The 16,508-nt window shown below is 40.8% G+C and overlaps 1 protein-coding gene across 8 annotated transcripts in view; it reads right to left on the reverse strand.

Moving 5' to 3' along the window:
• svilb (supervillin b) overlaps positions 1-16,508 on the reverse strand; it is a 46,801-nt gene that overhangs the window by 15,850 nt on the left and 14,443 nt on the right. For 5 of the 8 annotated variants that reach the window (XM_085438826.1, XM_085438821.1, XM_085438822.1 and 2 more), the window contains 9 exons: positions 14,674-14,965; positions 13,676-13,741; positions 11,512-12,223; positions 7,217-7,733; positions 4,305-4,437; positions 2,951-3,004; positions 1,118-1,195; positions 484-631; positions 95-190 (listed from right to left, as the gene is read on the reverse strand). In XM_085438826.1, coding sequence (XP_085294952.1) covers positions 95-190; positions 484-631; positions 1,118-1,195; positions 2,951-3,004; positions 4,305-4,437; positions 7,217-7,733; positions 11,512-12,223; positions 13,676-13,741; positions 14,674-14,965 — 2,096 coding nt within the window. The remainder of the gene's footprint in view (positions 1-94; positions 191-483; positions 632-1,117; positions 1,196-2,950; positions 3,005-4,304; positions 4,438-7,216; positions 7,734-11,511; positions 12,224-13,675; positions 13,742-14,673; positions 14,966-16,508) is intronic. The other 3 variants (XM_085438820.1, XM_085438823.1, XM_085438825.1) reach the window with 3 other exon arrangements.

The raw sequence follows: 16,508 nt of genomic DNA on the forward strand, positions 1-16,508 counted from the left end.
ATCCATCAGCTTCTGTAAACTGCAAACTAGTTTTTTAAAAGCTCTGACAGCGATTTCTCTGGGGTGACAGTGATGACTTGCAAATCTATCTCACCCTCTTGTGGTTTGTTGACAGCTGGCATGCTGCTCTTCAGCTTGGTGGAGACAGGCGACAGTATTGGGCTGATAACGGAGGAGGAGGCTGCCAGGCCTGCAGACACATAGACACAAATTTAGAGCAAGCGATGTAACTACTACATGAACCTGCTCACAATCAGGTCTTTGAATTTTTCTTTAATGCCTGTGAAAAAAAGACTCTGCATTTGGCATTTTTGGCATCAGAAGCCAAGTGCATCTCTACATTTCGACAGCCAGTGTCACCAACTAAGTCAATGCAGATTTGTAAATAGCACTAGAGTCCAAATACATCCATTTTTTTGGGTGCATACTGTTGCTTCAAAGTCTTTTTCTATAGCATTTTTAAACACCACCCCAGTCACCCACCTTTCTTGACCATACGTGCAGCCACTGTGTACTGGGTGGAGTCATTAGCTGCTCCTTTGCCCTTTGCCTTCCAAGCATCCTCCCGAGTTGAAATCATCTGCTTCCTCTCCTCAATGGTCATCTGGGCTTCAATTTCCTCCCCCGTCTTCTGCACAGACATGTCAAATTATCAGATTATGAATGATTATTAGGTTAAAGTGTCAAGCCCTGCATGAAAAGCAATCATCTCTACACAATGAAGCTAACTGTTAGTCTTCAATTCAATATATTTCCAGCCATGTAGGACTTGTTTTTAATAAGATTAAAACATAAAACAAATACATGGAAGAACTGCATCACCTCTGTAGCTCCAATTCACTGCTTTGTTCCCAAAGGCGCAATTATTCATGTAGTAACAGTATCAAACCAAGCAGTTATAAAAAGATTGGATGCATTCGAGCATGCTAGGTGCATTGCTATATATAGTCTACTGTATTCCTCAGTGGAAGTGATGGCTGTACACTCGTGTTGGCGTAACCAAATCAATTTCAATAACGCAGAAAGTGCTCAACACATGAGTAGCTGCAGACCAAGCAAGAACGATAAGACTCCAGTACATGCTGCCTGTTTGAGCATGCTAGGCGCATGACCTTACCTGACTATGATGGTCAATATACTGACACTTTTGGCCAAGGGAGATAGGAGGAGAAAAGGTAGAGGAGAAGACAGGCTCCTGAGGATGTAGTAGTGGGTGGAAAATCGAAAGACAGGAAAGGAAACGAGGGAAAAACGATGAACACAGAGGATGACAAACGATGGATGCAAAGGAAAGAAGACCAAAGCCAGAAATCGGGACTGCAGTTTGACTATTAAACAGTAAACATGACGCTAATTTAATTTTACCTTTAAAACATGCCGGTTTTAAATATTCATTATTCATTTAAGAAATGACAAAAGTCTTTCAAAAGAATTAAGGAAGTTTCACTGTCTCTAAATAAAACACTCCAAAATAAAGAATGCACTTACTTTTGTTAAAGGTTGCTGAATACATTTATGTTTACTGTTAGTAACAAGGCAACAAATTGCAAAAGCCGCTTCGCCCAGGAGAAAATTACATTACCTGTGCAATGAAAACGTAAAGCTTAAAGGAACCCCGTCTCTTTCAATCTCGTGGGTCTTAACATGTTGCCTGTTCACACTGTCAAACATGTGCGGTATATTTTTACTGGTTAAAAGTTGAAAATATTTAACACATATTTTGATCTGCAATGTAAACTGGTTGCACTCCATATTAGAAGCATCATAAAATGTTAAAGTGCTGCTTTTGGTTGCAATTTCCAGTAAAAAGGAAACATGTAGAATTAGTTTTCAAAGCCTTCCTGTTGCTAGGAAGAGGAGAAAGACGGAGGAAAGTGCTTGTGCGCAAAGACAAAGCATTTGATGCATTTAGTCAACTAAAAGATCTGCTGATCATAAAACCAAACACTGTGTCTACATTTTTCTCGCACAAGGAGTCTAACTGGCCTCTGATAACGACCAAAAATAGATGCTGTCTTGCTGCTGCTGGATTTGTACTGCAGCACTTTCTTTTGTTTTTCTAAGGTTTTTAATGTGCATAACAGTGGTTTCTTTATTGTTAAATGTTGTTATACTTGTTTGACAGTTGCCACAAGACACAAATAGAATTTCCAAAAGGGCAACAAACATTAAATACAAATTATTGCTAATGGAATCGATCGAGAAAATCAGAATATATAAAACTGCCGTCTTCTAGATCGGCAAAGAGGAGCTATGCTGCACAAACACAGATATTTCCGTATTCTCTTCGTATCGCCTCTGTGAACATCATCATTGTGATATACAGTTTGACTAACGCCCATTATGTTTTCTTCTTTGCTTTCCTTGTTAAACTATTTTCAGGTTTAAATAAAAAAGGTTGTAAAAAAGGTTGAATATCAAACATGTCCATGTCATAGAAGGAAACAAAAATTGCAACCAAACACTACAATCTTAACAACAATGGTGGCTACGAGTTGCGGGAATTATTTTTAAATTTTACAACAAAATACAAAACTATAAAAGACATTCACAGTGTATTTTATTTCAAACTCAAAAAATATAATAAGCCACATATCTTCATACCATGGTTCGTTAAATATAATATATTGGCATTTAAAGCAGTTTCTTAGCCAACCTGTGGAGATGTGACTTGTGCAAAGTGAACTCGTGATTGCTCATCAAATGCTATAGTATTTCTGAGCATGAGCACTTTACTTAAGAAGTGCTTAATTAAAATATTTAGAGCCCCAATGAGTTTATATAATCTAGTATTAAGACCATGTGTTAAATGTTAAATATTAGATGTTGTTAGAACATCGACAGACCAGCAGATTCAGGAAAAGCAAAAAGCAGCCTCGCACAACATCCAAACAAAACTGTGACAGGAAAACAGAGATCCCACGCCAAGCTAATAACCAACAGGTCTTACCCACAGCTGTTCAGACACAGACAGAGAGGAGTCCTGAACAACCACCCCTTCCTCCTGAGGGGTTAAACACAGGGGAAGTACACGTCAGAGTGAGGGGGGGCTACTGCTATTGTTGCTAATGGGTTTTAGGGGCGAGATCGCCTTAAGGATTAGCATCCAGCGTTTAAGCAGGCGGTTTCAACTCACAGAATACTAATTTTGAGTGTACGAGCTGCAGGAAAGGAGTCCTTTAAAGTGCCCTAGTCCCAAATCCCAAAATTAGAACTTCTTTGAGCTTATAAATATCTTTCTAGCTGCTGTTTAAGCCAACAGAGATGCAGAAATACTTATAAGAGATTCCCAAAATAACTCTTTCTGTCAGATAAGCTTTCAAGTATTACCTCTCGAGGTTTAAGTCAAACTTAGCCTGAAGCTTCCCCGATTGTGTTAAAATTCATTTGTAATAGCCCAGACTGCTAATTCTACAAGCAGAACGAGGCGTATGATTTAGTGTTTGCTGTCTGAGGGCTGGATGCCACGCTGGTCGGACACCACTGCGCTCAAACAACAGATGGGCTAAAGGGAATGAAATGAAAAGGAGCACTTAACTGAAAGAGAGGGGGGGCAGAAGCTGGCATGGTAACGATGAAAGATGGGGAGGGAAATGAGGCACTGGTGTTTACTATGTTTAACAAAAACTGTTAGAGCAAAGGCTCTGTAAAAATATACCTGAAGCTAAATGAAAAGCGGATATAACACTTTTCTGAAACAGGGGATTAAATTTATTCCTATTATTTGGTTTCATTTATATTGGTCATGTCATGACATTTTCTGCAAACATTTAAGACAAATGTTGTTTTAAACCACAATCTGTTGGAACTCAAGCGAGAAACCTGTGCCCACTTTACTTAAATCTCCAGGAAATGTAATCCGTGGAGAATGACCTGCCAGTCATATTTGAGCACACACAGTTTTATTCACAGCGATGTAGAAACCACAAACATTTATGCGAGGAGACAGGTTTTAGTGCAGTTTCTCTACATACAGTGCGCAAGAACCAGCCCAGTGTATCTGGGAAGCACGACAAAACTGCAAGTCAGCCGCACAGTTAGTTAATGGGTCTGACTTAATCAAATAAATTAATAAATATAATCACAAAAGTGTTAACTGCATAAATGATCATTTATTTTAATGCTGGATACTGGAAAGAGAGATTTAATTTTCACTATAATTTTTTTTTTTTTAAAGCTACATTTTGTTTGGTACTTTCTTCTTTAGCTTAGGTTTAAATTTGCCAAATCAAATATGACTCACTCTAAATGTGACCACAGTGAGGCTTCACAGTTGTTATACTGTATACACAGTAAAGACTAACCTTCTTCTGGCTGGTCTGATCTGTTTCCCATGGCTGAGCTGGCTGCTCAGTGGATGCCACTTTAACCACTTCCTGTTTCTTATTGATCCTGTTCCTCCAGTCCTCCTCACCACTCTTCTTCAGCAGTGCCACTCTGACATAAGACAAGAGATAATCTTTTAACAGGCAAAAATTAGGCTTTTAATTAATATCCTATACTTATTTTTAAAAAAAATCTGTGTTCTGTCATTGGACAGTGCCTTGTAAAATTCTTAGGGCCAAAGTCCAGAAGCCAATGGGTAACCTCCACGTTTACGATGGCTAAATCCATATATGTGTACAAAATGACAATATAAAAATACATGGAAATAAAAATATTGAGATAATGGTGCTTTTCAAATTTATATATAAATATGTTTTACATATTTGTGCTTTTAGTTCAAATCATAGGAAAGAAATCCTTTCAAGGGAGAAAATCCAGACCAGAGACCTTTTGCTGCAAACACAACTATCACAGTTTTTCTCGATTGCTTAAAAACTATAACCAATCTTGTGAACCCAAATTTCAAATTTTAATGCCACTTTCCAAGAAGCACACCCATTTCCCTGAACTATAAACACGATGCCCCTGCTTTACCACATGAGTCAGATGTGGTGAACTGTAAAACTACACACAAATCCCTACATTTGTCAGTGCTTACACCATGTGGTCACTTAGAAAGCACTAGCAGTCAATTAACTCACATCAGCACAGCTTTAGCTCAAATAGCACATAGTTAACGAAGTGGAAACACTATGAGTCAAAATGTATCACACACCAATCAGAAACTTTAATGGATAAACAAAAGGGCCCAAGTCAGCTCATTCAGGTTTGAAACAATGGATCCAAAGACATGCAAAGGAAGAGGTCCAGGAGCAGTAGGAGAAGGTGGTCTAGGACACCAGGGAGGAGGAGGTGGAGAAGGTGGAGGAACATAATTGGTTATTGGGCTATTGTAAATGTCCCTGGTAAGCGTGGAAGGAATGTCACTATGTGCGCAGCTATCAGCCAACGAGGGATACTCCACCGCCATCTGATTCTAGGACCCTATAACACTATGCTTCTCCTTGCTTTTCTTGATGGTCTGAGACAACATATGTTTCAGCGGGACTGCAGGTAACCAGCACAGCCAGAGCAGCCTCACTACGTTGTTGTTTGGGATAACGTCAGCTTCCATCACGCTGCTATGGTTCATGACTGGTTTACCAATAACCCAAGGTTTTCTAACATCTTTCTGCCTGCATACTCTCCCTTTCTAAACCTGATAGAGGAGGTATTTTCGGCAAGGCAGTGGAAGGTGTACAACACCTTATGTCCTCCTCCAGGCCGTGAAAGACGCCTGCCTAGACATATCAGTAGATGCATGCCAGGGGTGGATCAGGCATGCAAGAGGATTTTACCCCCGCTGCCTAGCTAGGGCCAATATAGCTTGTTATGTCGATGAGATTCTCTGGCCTGACTCAAACCAAAGACAGGATGCTGAGGTGGAATAATGTTTTTGGTGTGTATTGTACTGTATGGTACAGGAATAAAAATATCCCACTGTATGTACATTGGTTGCGTCTTTTGTGTTCATCATGTGAAAAGGTTTTTGAGGGGAAGAACCACAAGCAACATAACTTGCCAGTTTTGGGAATACTGTTTTACATTTATTGCACCAATGTGTACGACTATGTTGTCGTGCATGTGTTTTTGAGGCCGTGTGTGTGATGTCTGTAGTCAAAGTTTGGTTTTTCAGCAAGAGCAAATGGTTTTGAGTATAGAGCTTCATTTTGACCTGACAATACGATGTTTGGGAAATTGGGTGAGAAGTTATGGATTTGTGTTTACTGTTTTGAAAATACAAGGCATAGTTTCAAGAAATGTGTTTAAGCAATCGAGAAAAACTGTAACAAAGGCCTCCAAAGACTGCATGAGGAGCCCTGATAACGAATGGCTGAGGGGTAAAGGAAAGTATGTCATAATCTCCTCTCCTTGTCTGGACAGGGCAGAAATGAGGGCATTAGGAGGAATGTGCAAACTCTCAGGGGACTCTAACAGTCCACTCAGCTCTCTGCCAGCTGTGAAACACAGTGATGCTAATAATGAATCTCTCCCACCTCCATGGATGTGAAAGAGTTAAACAAACCTATATACGGCAGTGAAGGACACACAGTCTTATCAGGTGCAACACTACAATGTTAGCAAGCTTTGGCTTTTTTGACTCAGCCAGCAGAAAAGAATCAAAATCTGATCTTTGCTGGCATTTAATTTTACACCTTGTAAAGAGCCGAACTCTGATTGGATCCAGAACTTGTGAATCCACTTTGTAGCCTAGCCAGTGTTGCTAGGCTACAAGCTTTAAAGAATTATTTTCTTTGTGAATTTTCATTCACCTAAAGGATCCCAGTCACGGTCATGCGTGCCATTGTTTGTATTCCATGTTTGGCAGCAAAGCCTTTGAAGGTATTTATATTCAGAAAAAAATTAGTTTCAGGTCTTTTGGTTACACTGCACTTATTTAATTTATGTGAAAAAATGGTTTTGTATGGTTACTGAACCAATTTCACTAGACATAATGAGGCATAACAACAAACACGGCAGCAATAGACTTCGCATTTTATACCAGATATTGTTTCTCAAACCTGAGCATGTTTTTTATCTCCAAAACAGCTGCCCAAATAAGCGCTCTGAGGGATTACCACCATAGAGTTTTGTCGTTATGAGGAGCAGCACCTTCCAGAGACCACAAATCGTAATTTTGGAATTGAGTACTAATTTGCTTTTGGGTGTTGTTTTGGACATTTTAATCATATCCTCTACATCTTTTTTCCCCCTCTGCTTTTACATCTACAACAAATAAATAAATCTATAAGTAAATCTGCACTAGATGAAACCTTCAGCTGTCACTCACCTCTCCTTTATGGACATCTGTTTGCTGGACATGCCGTCAGACAGCTGGTCTCCGGACTCTGTGGGGGACAGCAGGTCCCCAGAATGATCACTGTGTCTGCCCAAGTCCTCGATGTGTTCCAGGGGCAGGGACTGGGACTTGATGAGCGCCTGGGGCAAGGACTGAGGTTTGGGGGGGGTCTGAGGAGGCACCTGGGGTTTGAGCTGAGGCTGCGGTGCTGTCTGCTGGTAAGGCTTAGGGAGAGGTTGGACGAATCCCTGAGGTTTGGGCTGGGTTTGTGGCGAGTGATTGAAAGGCTTGGGATATGTTGGTGGGGCCTGGGAGTACGGCTGGGGCTCGATGTATGACGGAGGTTTGGGTTGGTTTGGAGGAGACTGCTGTGTGAAAGGTTTAGGGAGGGTCTGGGGAGGCTGAATGACGGTCTTCTGCTGCTGTTGGCTGCTTGAAACGTGAGACACAGTCCTGGATGACACTTTAGCTATCAGTGGCCTCAGTGACGCGTGATGATCCGGCACATCTGGGAGAAAAATAGAATGCAATAGTGTATATTAACTAGGGATGGGTATCGTTTAGGTTTTATCCGATACCGGTGCCAAATCGGTACTTTTGAAACGGTGCCGGTGCTTAAACGGTGCTCGAACCGGTGCTTAAAGAACGGAGAACACAAAATTGGTCCAAAAACCTCTCATGTTCAGCTGTTTTTTTTTGTAAAAAGATAACAATGTGTGCCTTTTCTGCAGCTATGTGGCATATATGGCATCACTCTTGGCTGGAAGCAGTGCTTAAACAATGGAAAAAACACAAACTTTGTCCAAAACCTCTCATGTTTAGCTGTTTCCCACTTTTTCTTTGGTCATTTTAGCCTTTTTGGCCAGGGTGAAGGGAGCATCTGCCATCAAACAAGAGGACAGCCGCATGTAGCTATGATGATGTTTGCTAGTTCACCTTACATGCATTAATGTAATAACGTGGTTAGCCTACGCAACGTAAATTACACACGAACAACATGAAGCTACTCATGCAGAGAAGAACGGCTGCTACTGCTGCCATCATCATCCTCATCATTTCTGCTACACTGGCAGAGCTAGGGGCCAGGACTCTATTCTTCGGGTTTTTGGGGGATGTTGCTCCGGGTCCGATAACTGGCAACCCACCCGACGTGCACGGTGTGAGGTCTCGCAGCAAGCTATCAAATACGGCGCATTTCTGGGCTTTAAAAAAAAACGCTATGCGTCGCCAGCTGTTTAATCGGATTCTTGGTGTTACCTCCTTTGACAGTATCACAGTATCAGCTTAAAGCACTTGTTGCAGGCTGCTGAGTTTGCATATTTTGCTATGAAGTACAGCCAGAATTTTGACTGCTTCGCCTTGGACATTTTTAATCTGTGGCTCTGCTCTAACAGAACGTACGTACCTGGCCCCGCCTACTATCCTCGGAAACGTAAAATGATTGGCTAAAAGTGTATCACAGCTCAGGAAAAAAAAGCACCGAAATAAAGCACCGAAATGTGCGCTGCTTTTCGGTCTGGTTACTACCGTTTATGTCAGAACCGGTGCCATCATGGCACCGGACACCGGTACCCATCCCTAATATTAACTGATCAAAATTACAGATATTTACATAAAAGATTATGTGCCACAGGCCTTCCATCAAAACCTGTTGAAAAAATATTAAAAAGATAACTTTTCCAGATGTGAAAATATGGAAAATATGTCCCACTGTGATTACACTTGTTTAAAATCTGAGAGGATATGATACCTCTGGAAATTCCTCAGATGAGCTTGCTGTGAGATGACACTGTTTACCACTTCATCCCTGTCCGTGCAAACAATTTTTGGTTTTACAATAAATGGCATGCAAATTTTTTTTATACTTTATATATACAATGGTTACCATTTAGAAGTTTTTAGTAACTCTTTTCAACAGAAAATTGCTGAGTGGGAGTGAACATGGATCTGTTTGGGAACTGGGTAAAATTCAAATCTTTTCAACAGCCTGAAATACAACATTACACCTTTCATCTTTTCAGACTTCTACGTTCTCAGATTTCTTTTTCCAACCAAAGGCAAGAATTAAAGCATTTCTATGTTCAACTTTTATATACAGTCTATATCTTGAACTAAGACTTTTCAAACTACATCTGGTTCAGCAGTATTTTCAATAGTCCCACCTTAATTGGTGTTAATGCGGTGAAACAGTGTCGATGTTAGCAGTGTTTTGAAGTAAAAACATATTAGCATGGATGCAGGAGCCCTAAAAGGTAAAACTAAATTAAACTAACAGAAAAGTCAAAGTCAACTTTTAAAACGCACTGTGTGGGTGTAGCATTAGTTTAAAGGCTCTTTAAAATCTACCTTTCACTTTTTGTTTGTTGGCTGATGAATTTAGGGAAGCTCCATCTGATATTTTAGCGCTGGGTTTATTGGAAATGACCACATTGTTCTTTTCACTGAACTGATTATAATTTTGTTTGTCTCTTATAAATTTGAATATATCAAAACGTTCCTGAAGCATTTTTTTGAAAGAACCCTTTTTTGCAAACAATCACAGTGTAAATACTCCGATAATTATCTGGAAATGGATTCATGTGTTACTAAACACGAAGATGAGGTTACCATATATCTGTTTGTGCACCAACTCCGTGAAATGCATGCATGCACACAGGGAAACGATTTTGTCAGATTTAAGTTCGAGTCACATAGTTGCAGACGTTAGAAGACACGTTCACCTCAATATTTTGAGCAAAAACATTTTTCCCACCAATGAAAAATGCTTTTGTTAACTTGTTACTCTGCAAGTTATATGTAAGAAGAAGAAGCTTTGAGCAACTTTTTGAATATGTTTTGTTGCTAGTGTGCTATCTTATCTTTCTGCCTGCCTGTGTTTTCACCCTCAGAAACATATCTGAGATGCACACGAATATCCTCTGAATCACCTGAAAGCACAGATATACTTGACATACTTTAAAGTGTGCACACAGTTTTGAACATGGGTATCTGAGCTATTAAAAGAAACGTAATTATTAATGTGAGCAGGTGACAAATGGCCCTTTGGGCAAACAAAAACAGAAAAGCCTGATATGACACTGTTAGTTCATTACACTCTCTGGAGCGAGGCAAAGTTAGGAGGGCAGCAAAGTAAATCTATATGTATGTTGACTCAGCAGGGATAGCAGGAATAATATTACACTGGAAATATTTTTGAAAGCAGCACAGAATACCAGAGAGCCTCGCTGCATTACAGTGCAGTTTTCTGTTTCTTTTAAAAAATGTCCACTATACTGATACAGAAAATAAAAATGCTGCATAGAAAGTAAAGTGTGAGATGATCAGGATTTCCTGCAGGGAGGAATCCCAGACTATCCCCACTTAATGTGTATTAAATATACTGTGGAGATACCTCACAGTATGGTGAAAAACTCTGGCCACAGTCAGAAGGACAACTACACAGTAGGCTTAACATGTGTCTTATTAAGGCTTTTAGGCATGTTGTGGTATTTCCGCAGTGAATCATGATAAGCTCGTATAAAGGATCTTACTATAGTGAAGATTTACTCATGCAGAAGTAAATAAGGCTATAGCCTGCAGACAAGCCTTCCATTGTGTCCCTCTTGTCCTCTACCTGCTTTATTTAAGTGTCCAACAATTGCTCTGCACTCTCTCAATGAGGGCTTTCATCTCTGCATGTACTGTTTGTGTGCATGCATGGGAAAGGACCACCCCTGGACACTCTGTGCATTAGTACATAAAAACAGGTCAGGCCTATTTTACTGTAGCATGTGCACAGCTAAGCCACAGGCGTAATGTGGTGCAAAAGGGATGACAGCCCCTGTAGAGGCCACAGCAGTGAGGAGAGACAGTTCTATATAAAAATCTTAGCTGATCAACAGCATGTTAGGAAAGGGCTTCCTCTTTCCAGACAAAGAAGCCACGAGGTAAATTCATGGAAAAAAATGCTAATTAGATGCAGTCTCAGACGCCTCTCCCTCTCTCTTTCTGTATCAGCCAAATCAAACACCCCCAGCTGGGACAAGTGTGTGTGCAGCCGGCAAAAACCAATCATGCGTGGGAGCATGCTGCATGAGACAATGAGGATAATGAGAGCAGCCCCTTCCCCAGACATTTCTCCTTCTGTCTTTTTGTCATTTCCATTTTGTCTTTTCTTTTTGCCCCTTCTATTTTTATATCTTTGTCCATCCTTCTCTCAATCCCCCCACCCCCTGCCCCCACCCACCCACCCATCACCCCAATTATCTCCATCTCTTTATGTTATAATCAACAGAGAAGCTTCCTACCTGAGACCGGGCCACTGCCTCTCTCCTGCTCATGTGTGGAGGAACTGTGCGCTGCTGCAGCCTCCCTCAGGTAGCCTCCTTTTCCTCGTCCTCCTCCCTCTGCTCTGTCTCTGTTCTCGTGGGAGTCTCCGTCTGCGGCTCTCCAGCTGGGCAGAGACTCTGACTCGCCCCCCCACAAAGAGGGCTCGGCAAAGTGCTGAAGCCGGGGATGCTGCTGCCTGTCGTCTCTGTCCCTGTCGGGGGAGTGCCGCTTACCCTTAATGCTGCTGCCTTGGCCGGCTTCTCTGGCTCCTCCCTGCTGTCTTTGCCTCACCTCCTCCTCTTTCGGTGCTCTCCGGCTCTCCTCCTCCTGCCTGTGATCAGTTGAGGAGGTGGGAGCAGGAGGGGCCCCAAATTTCTCCTGGCTCTCAGGGAAGGGATGAGGGGAGGAGTTGAGCTCAGACTCTGGGTGGCCTGGGTCCCCACTCTGGGTCATGGAGAAGTACTTCGGCGCCCTCTCCTGGTGAATGCTGTTGCTACTGGAAGCCTGTTGTTGGGCAGGGATGTAGGTGACGGCAGTGGACTTCTCTAAACGGAGACCATCATCATCACCGGCAATGCTGCCTGACGCCTTGGTTACCATGGCGATGGAGGCCTGGGAGGTGACAGCTGCCACCGATCGAACCAGGGAGGCTGACAGGGGCTCCAGTTTGATCTCGCCGCTATTTTTCAGCTGCAAGAACAGCAGGAGTCGTGTGAGAAAGTCGGGACACAAAAGACAGAACAACAGAAGAGGTGAAGGGATCGATATGAAGGGCGGAGGACGTGAATACAATTAAAGCAGACAAATTAGAACTCAATGGAGGGACAGGTTGCAGAACGTAGGCCTATGTGGATGTGATGGTGAACAGACAGACGACGGGATGGCAAAGAGGCCAAAAGGTAGGGAAGAAACATGTGGACTGTTGAGAGGAAGGAAAGCAGCAATCACAGCACAACTGAAGCCACAGCAGTAGCTGTCATTCACACAATTACCTGATAATATACATCTTAGCCACGTCGTCATACTTAAACACAGCTCAGTAATTTCCTTTTAATTAGGTTCATACTTCCATTTTTGTTAACCAGTGTGGCATCATGGAGTGATCAGTGCAGTGTAGGGTCTTTACCTCACAATTTAAAGCACCTCAACCATTGTTGTGATTTGGAGTTGTATAAATAAAATTGAATTGAATTAAAATGCACCTGAAATTCTTGAGCAACAAGAAGTTAATGAATACAGACACCCTAATACTTTAAAGTACTGGAGCATGATGAGCTAAAAAATAAAGCTGGATTTAAAATTTGACACTTGATTTGAATCTTTCAAACAAGAGTCAGTCAAAGGATTAGTTAGAAACACACACTGTATATAAAAGACAGCCAACCGCAAGTACACACTTTCCCGATGACTTCCTGACACAACAGCCAAGAGTTTTTGTCTCCTGCTGGGAACAACCTGAGGCTCTTTCGCTTGTTAGGCCAAAGTGTAAAGCACTACACTATGCAGTTTATCTTTAATATGTCATCTGTGGTTAGGAATTAAACTTTAAAAGCCAGAAAAGTGCATCAAAGCTGTATTGATGTTATCTCCTACATTGTGTAGTTTATGTCTCTTCCTCAAGGTGCTCCAGCACAGGTAGCTTATACATTTACGGAAATAACCAGTCATCAATAACATGCTAAAGCTCCACACCACTACAACACACTGATTTTGTTTGCAATTCAAGGTCTCACCAAATTTTGTACACATTCAGTATCACATCTATCCACATACTAAATCCACAGGTAAGCATTTCTTTTGCAACAGAAGTTACTTCAGGACTAAACAAACTAAAGAGCTGTATTTGCTTGCATTTGAATATCCCATGCTTGTTATGCAGGGAACAAGCATGTCCCAGAAGCAGCAACCATTAAAAAACATAGCCACAGATAACAAAAAAACTCAACCGGAACTTTTAATTACATGCTGTTTTGCAAAGAGTACACACATCTAACATTGAGGCAAAATAAAATTCATTTTTAACCGACACCAAAAGCCACTAGACACAAACACTGGCTTCTAGCAGGACCTGATCAGATCAGTCCTGGCGGGATTCTTCAATGCAACCAATCATAAGCTCCACAAATGCAGCAGGGGTCTTACATGTTCCTCCTGACTGGTCTCTAAGTCACCATTGCACACCGCAGAGGTTACTGCCAGCTCATCTTCCTGTGTGGAAACCAGGTATTGACTATGACTCACTGCTGAGAACATGGTGGAGATAAAGTCGACCTTTTATAAAATATCTCAGCGTGATGTCAGGTTATCTTTGTCAGAGGATGCCGGGGAGGAACGTTTTCATTTTTCACCCTTACTAATATATACAGTATTATAAAATTCAGGGTAGCTCTGGAAACAACAACATTAATGTGATAAATGAAAATTGTGTCAGGCCTCCCATTTGTGGACTTCTAGTCATTTGTGACATATGGAGGCTAGTAAAGTTTAAAAAAAACACAAGTGCAAAATAAACTCTGTGACCTTTTTTGTGCTATGTAAAAGTCATCCCTCTGCACAGAGAACCACGTCAGCTGTCGCTAAAGCACTGAGGCAAACTGTTCGTGGTGCTCACTGCAGTCACTGGAAGTAACCTAAAAGTAAAATGTTTGCAGGTTTTTCACAAATCTTACAGCAAAGAAACTCTAGATGATCTATTGTTCATTCTAATTAAATTACACTTTTGTCTGCACATCAGAAAATTGTTAACCTCCTGCAGAAATTTGCTTTTACTCTAGAGCTTTTGTGATAAACAAGAATATCATTCAATTCATTTTATCACTACTTACACAATTTCATTGTTGTTAGTTGTAATTGTTCCCTTTGTTTGTTTTCAGCCAATTTTCTCTGCTTTCTTTGCACTTTTTGTTGAGCATTGCAGTCTTTCATGTTATTTCTTTCAGTCTCTTTTCTATATACTTCTACCAATTTTTGTGCCTTATTTTATGTCTAATCCCACGTCAGTTTTGAATAAAACAAATCTAATTATAACATATGTATTGCACAGAGCTTTGCTCATATATGTTAGAAGAAAAGTAGAAGAAGTAGTAGTGGTCGTTAGGGATCTTTGTATATTGACATTGCAAAAGGTGAAATTATTGTACCTTCTTCACCTCTCCCTGGGTGATAGGTTGAGTCTGAAAACGAGCATTAGCTCTACGCTGGCGGGTGTCCCCTCGAGTCCCCTCACCAGTCTTGCCTGTAGAATGGGCGAGGCGGTTGAACAGGGCCATTTTCTCAGACAAACTGAGCGTGGAAAGGTCTGGCTCCTCTGGGACACCTTCCTGGCCATTTACCTCCACCTCTGCAGTGGAAGCCTGAGCTGGTTTCTGGTGCTCCTGGCTTTCCTTGTCCTGCTCCTGGACTGTTGAGCCTGGCTGAGAGGAACCCTGAATGCTGGGGTAGAGACAAAGGGATGTCAGTGACTGATTTAAAAAAATAAATAAATGTTTACTTTAACCTGGGACATTTTTATACTACAGTGATATCTGCCTTTGACTTGGATTAAATGGAAAATTGTGCCACTGAAAGCACACAAAAATATTTCTTTGAGTTAATAGAGTAATAATTGTTAAAAAAAAAAAAAAAAACAACAACAACAAAACATTATTATAGAGTTTCAAATTTGCTTTTTGATACTTTAACCACCTGCAGAGCAGCATCCTTAAAGTCTGCTTTTTATATACTTTATAAGTTTACCTGATGAGTAAATGGCTGTGGCAGCTGTGTCAGATTACAGTCACAGCAACAGAGGCATAAGCAGATCAGCCCACAGATGACTGATAATCATATAATGCAGCTGAATGTTTGCAGTAGTGTGCTGAGTTAAACCTGGCCTGGTAAACAAACTGCAAGACACGTGAGCTCACGCTTTAACCTTTCTGGTGATATGCAACCTTTTCCTTCACCGAGGTTTGTGACCTGCATGTGAAAATCACTGCAAGAAGCAGTGATGCTTGGAAACTGAATGTTTAAAGTTCTGAATGAGTTATTGTGTAAGCAGTGTCTTCTATCTCGTATAAGGTGCACACAGCAAAGAAGCAGGACATGAGGGGGGCAGAAATAACAAGGTAAGGTGAGCTGGATGAGCACATCAGCACTGCAACCAGGAGAGGGAGACGGAGATTTATTAACCGCAAACAACATGGCAAATTAAATAGGAAAGGGTAGTTAGAAACTAGGTGTGGTTGTGGGTTTTAGCTTTATTTAGAGCACAAACATCATGCAGATCTCTCCAATTCATATGTGTGGATGTCATTCAATGGAGGGATTTGCTTGAAGCAAATGTAAGGGTTGTTCATGTGCAGCTTTTCAGGCTATCTTTTTGCTCTCTTTTGTTCTTTATTCTTGTTTACTTCTTGGACTGAAGTCGACCTGCTCCTCCTAACCTAATTTGGGACTTATATAGTTCTTATATAGTTCTATATTGTGTATTTTGTTGTACAGTTATTTTATTTTCAACTTTAATTTATATATTTTATCTTATTCTTCCCAGTTAAATTTACCCTTCATTCTAATTTGTGTTGTACAGTTATTTCATTTTTAACCTTAATTTATATTTTATTCCTTCCTAGTTAAATTTACCCTTTTTAATTTTTTCATATTTATTTCCTATCTTATTCATAGCCTTTTCCTTTTTCGTTTTCTTTAGGTCACGAGCAGTTGTCCAAGCATTTCACTACATATCGTACTGTGTATGACTGTGTACGTGACAAATAAAATTTGAATTTGAATTTGATTTGAATTTGACTTATCCAGAAAAGCTCAATAGCACGTTTTATTGCCATTTTTCTCTTAATGTCTTATTAAAGACAATTTGTATTTTACTACCTGCGTCTGACTTTTCCTGCTTTTGGACTGTTTTATGAACGAACGCACCCAAAAGAACCCCCAATATATCAATAAATTCTTGGATAACATAAATTATTCCAGTTTATAA

This window comes from Copadichromis virginalis, linkage group LG18 (assembly GCF_057382275.1).
Source record: "Copadichromis virginalis isolate Kocher_CV1m ecotype Utaka linkage group LG18, C_Virginalis_male_GT1.1, whole genome shotgun sequence".
Classification (NCBI taxonomy): domain Eukaryota; kingdom Metazoa; phylum Chordata; class Actinopteri; order Cichliformes; family Cichlidae; genus Copadichromis; species Copadichromis virginalis.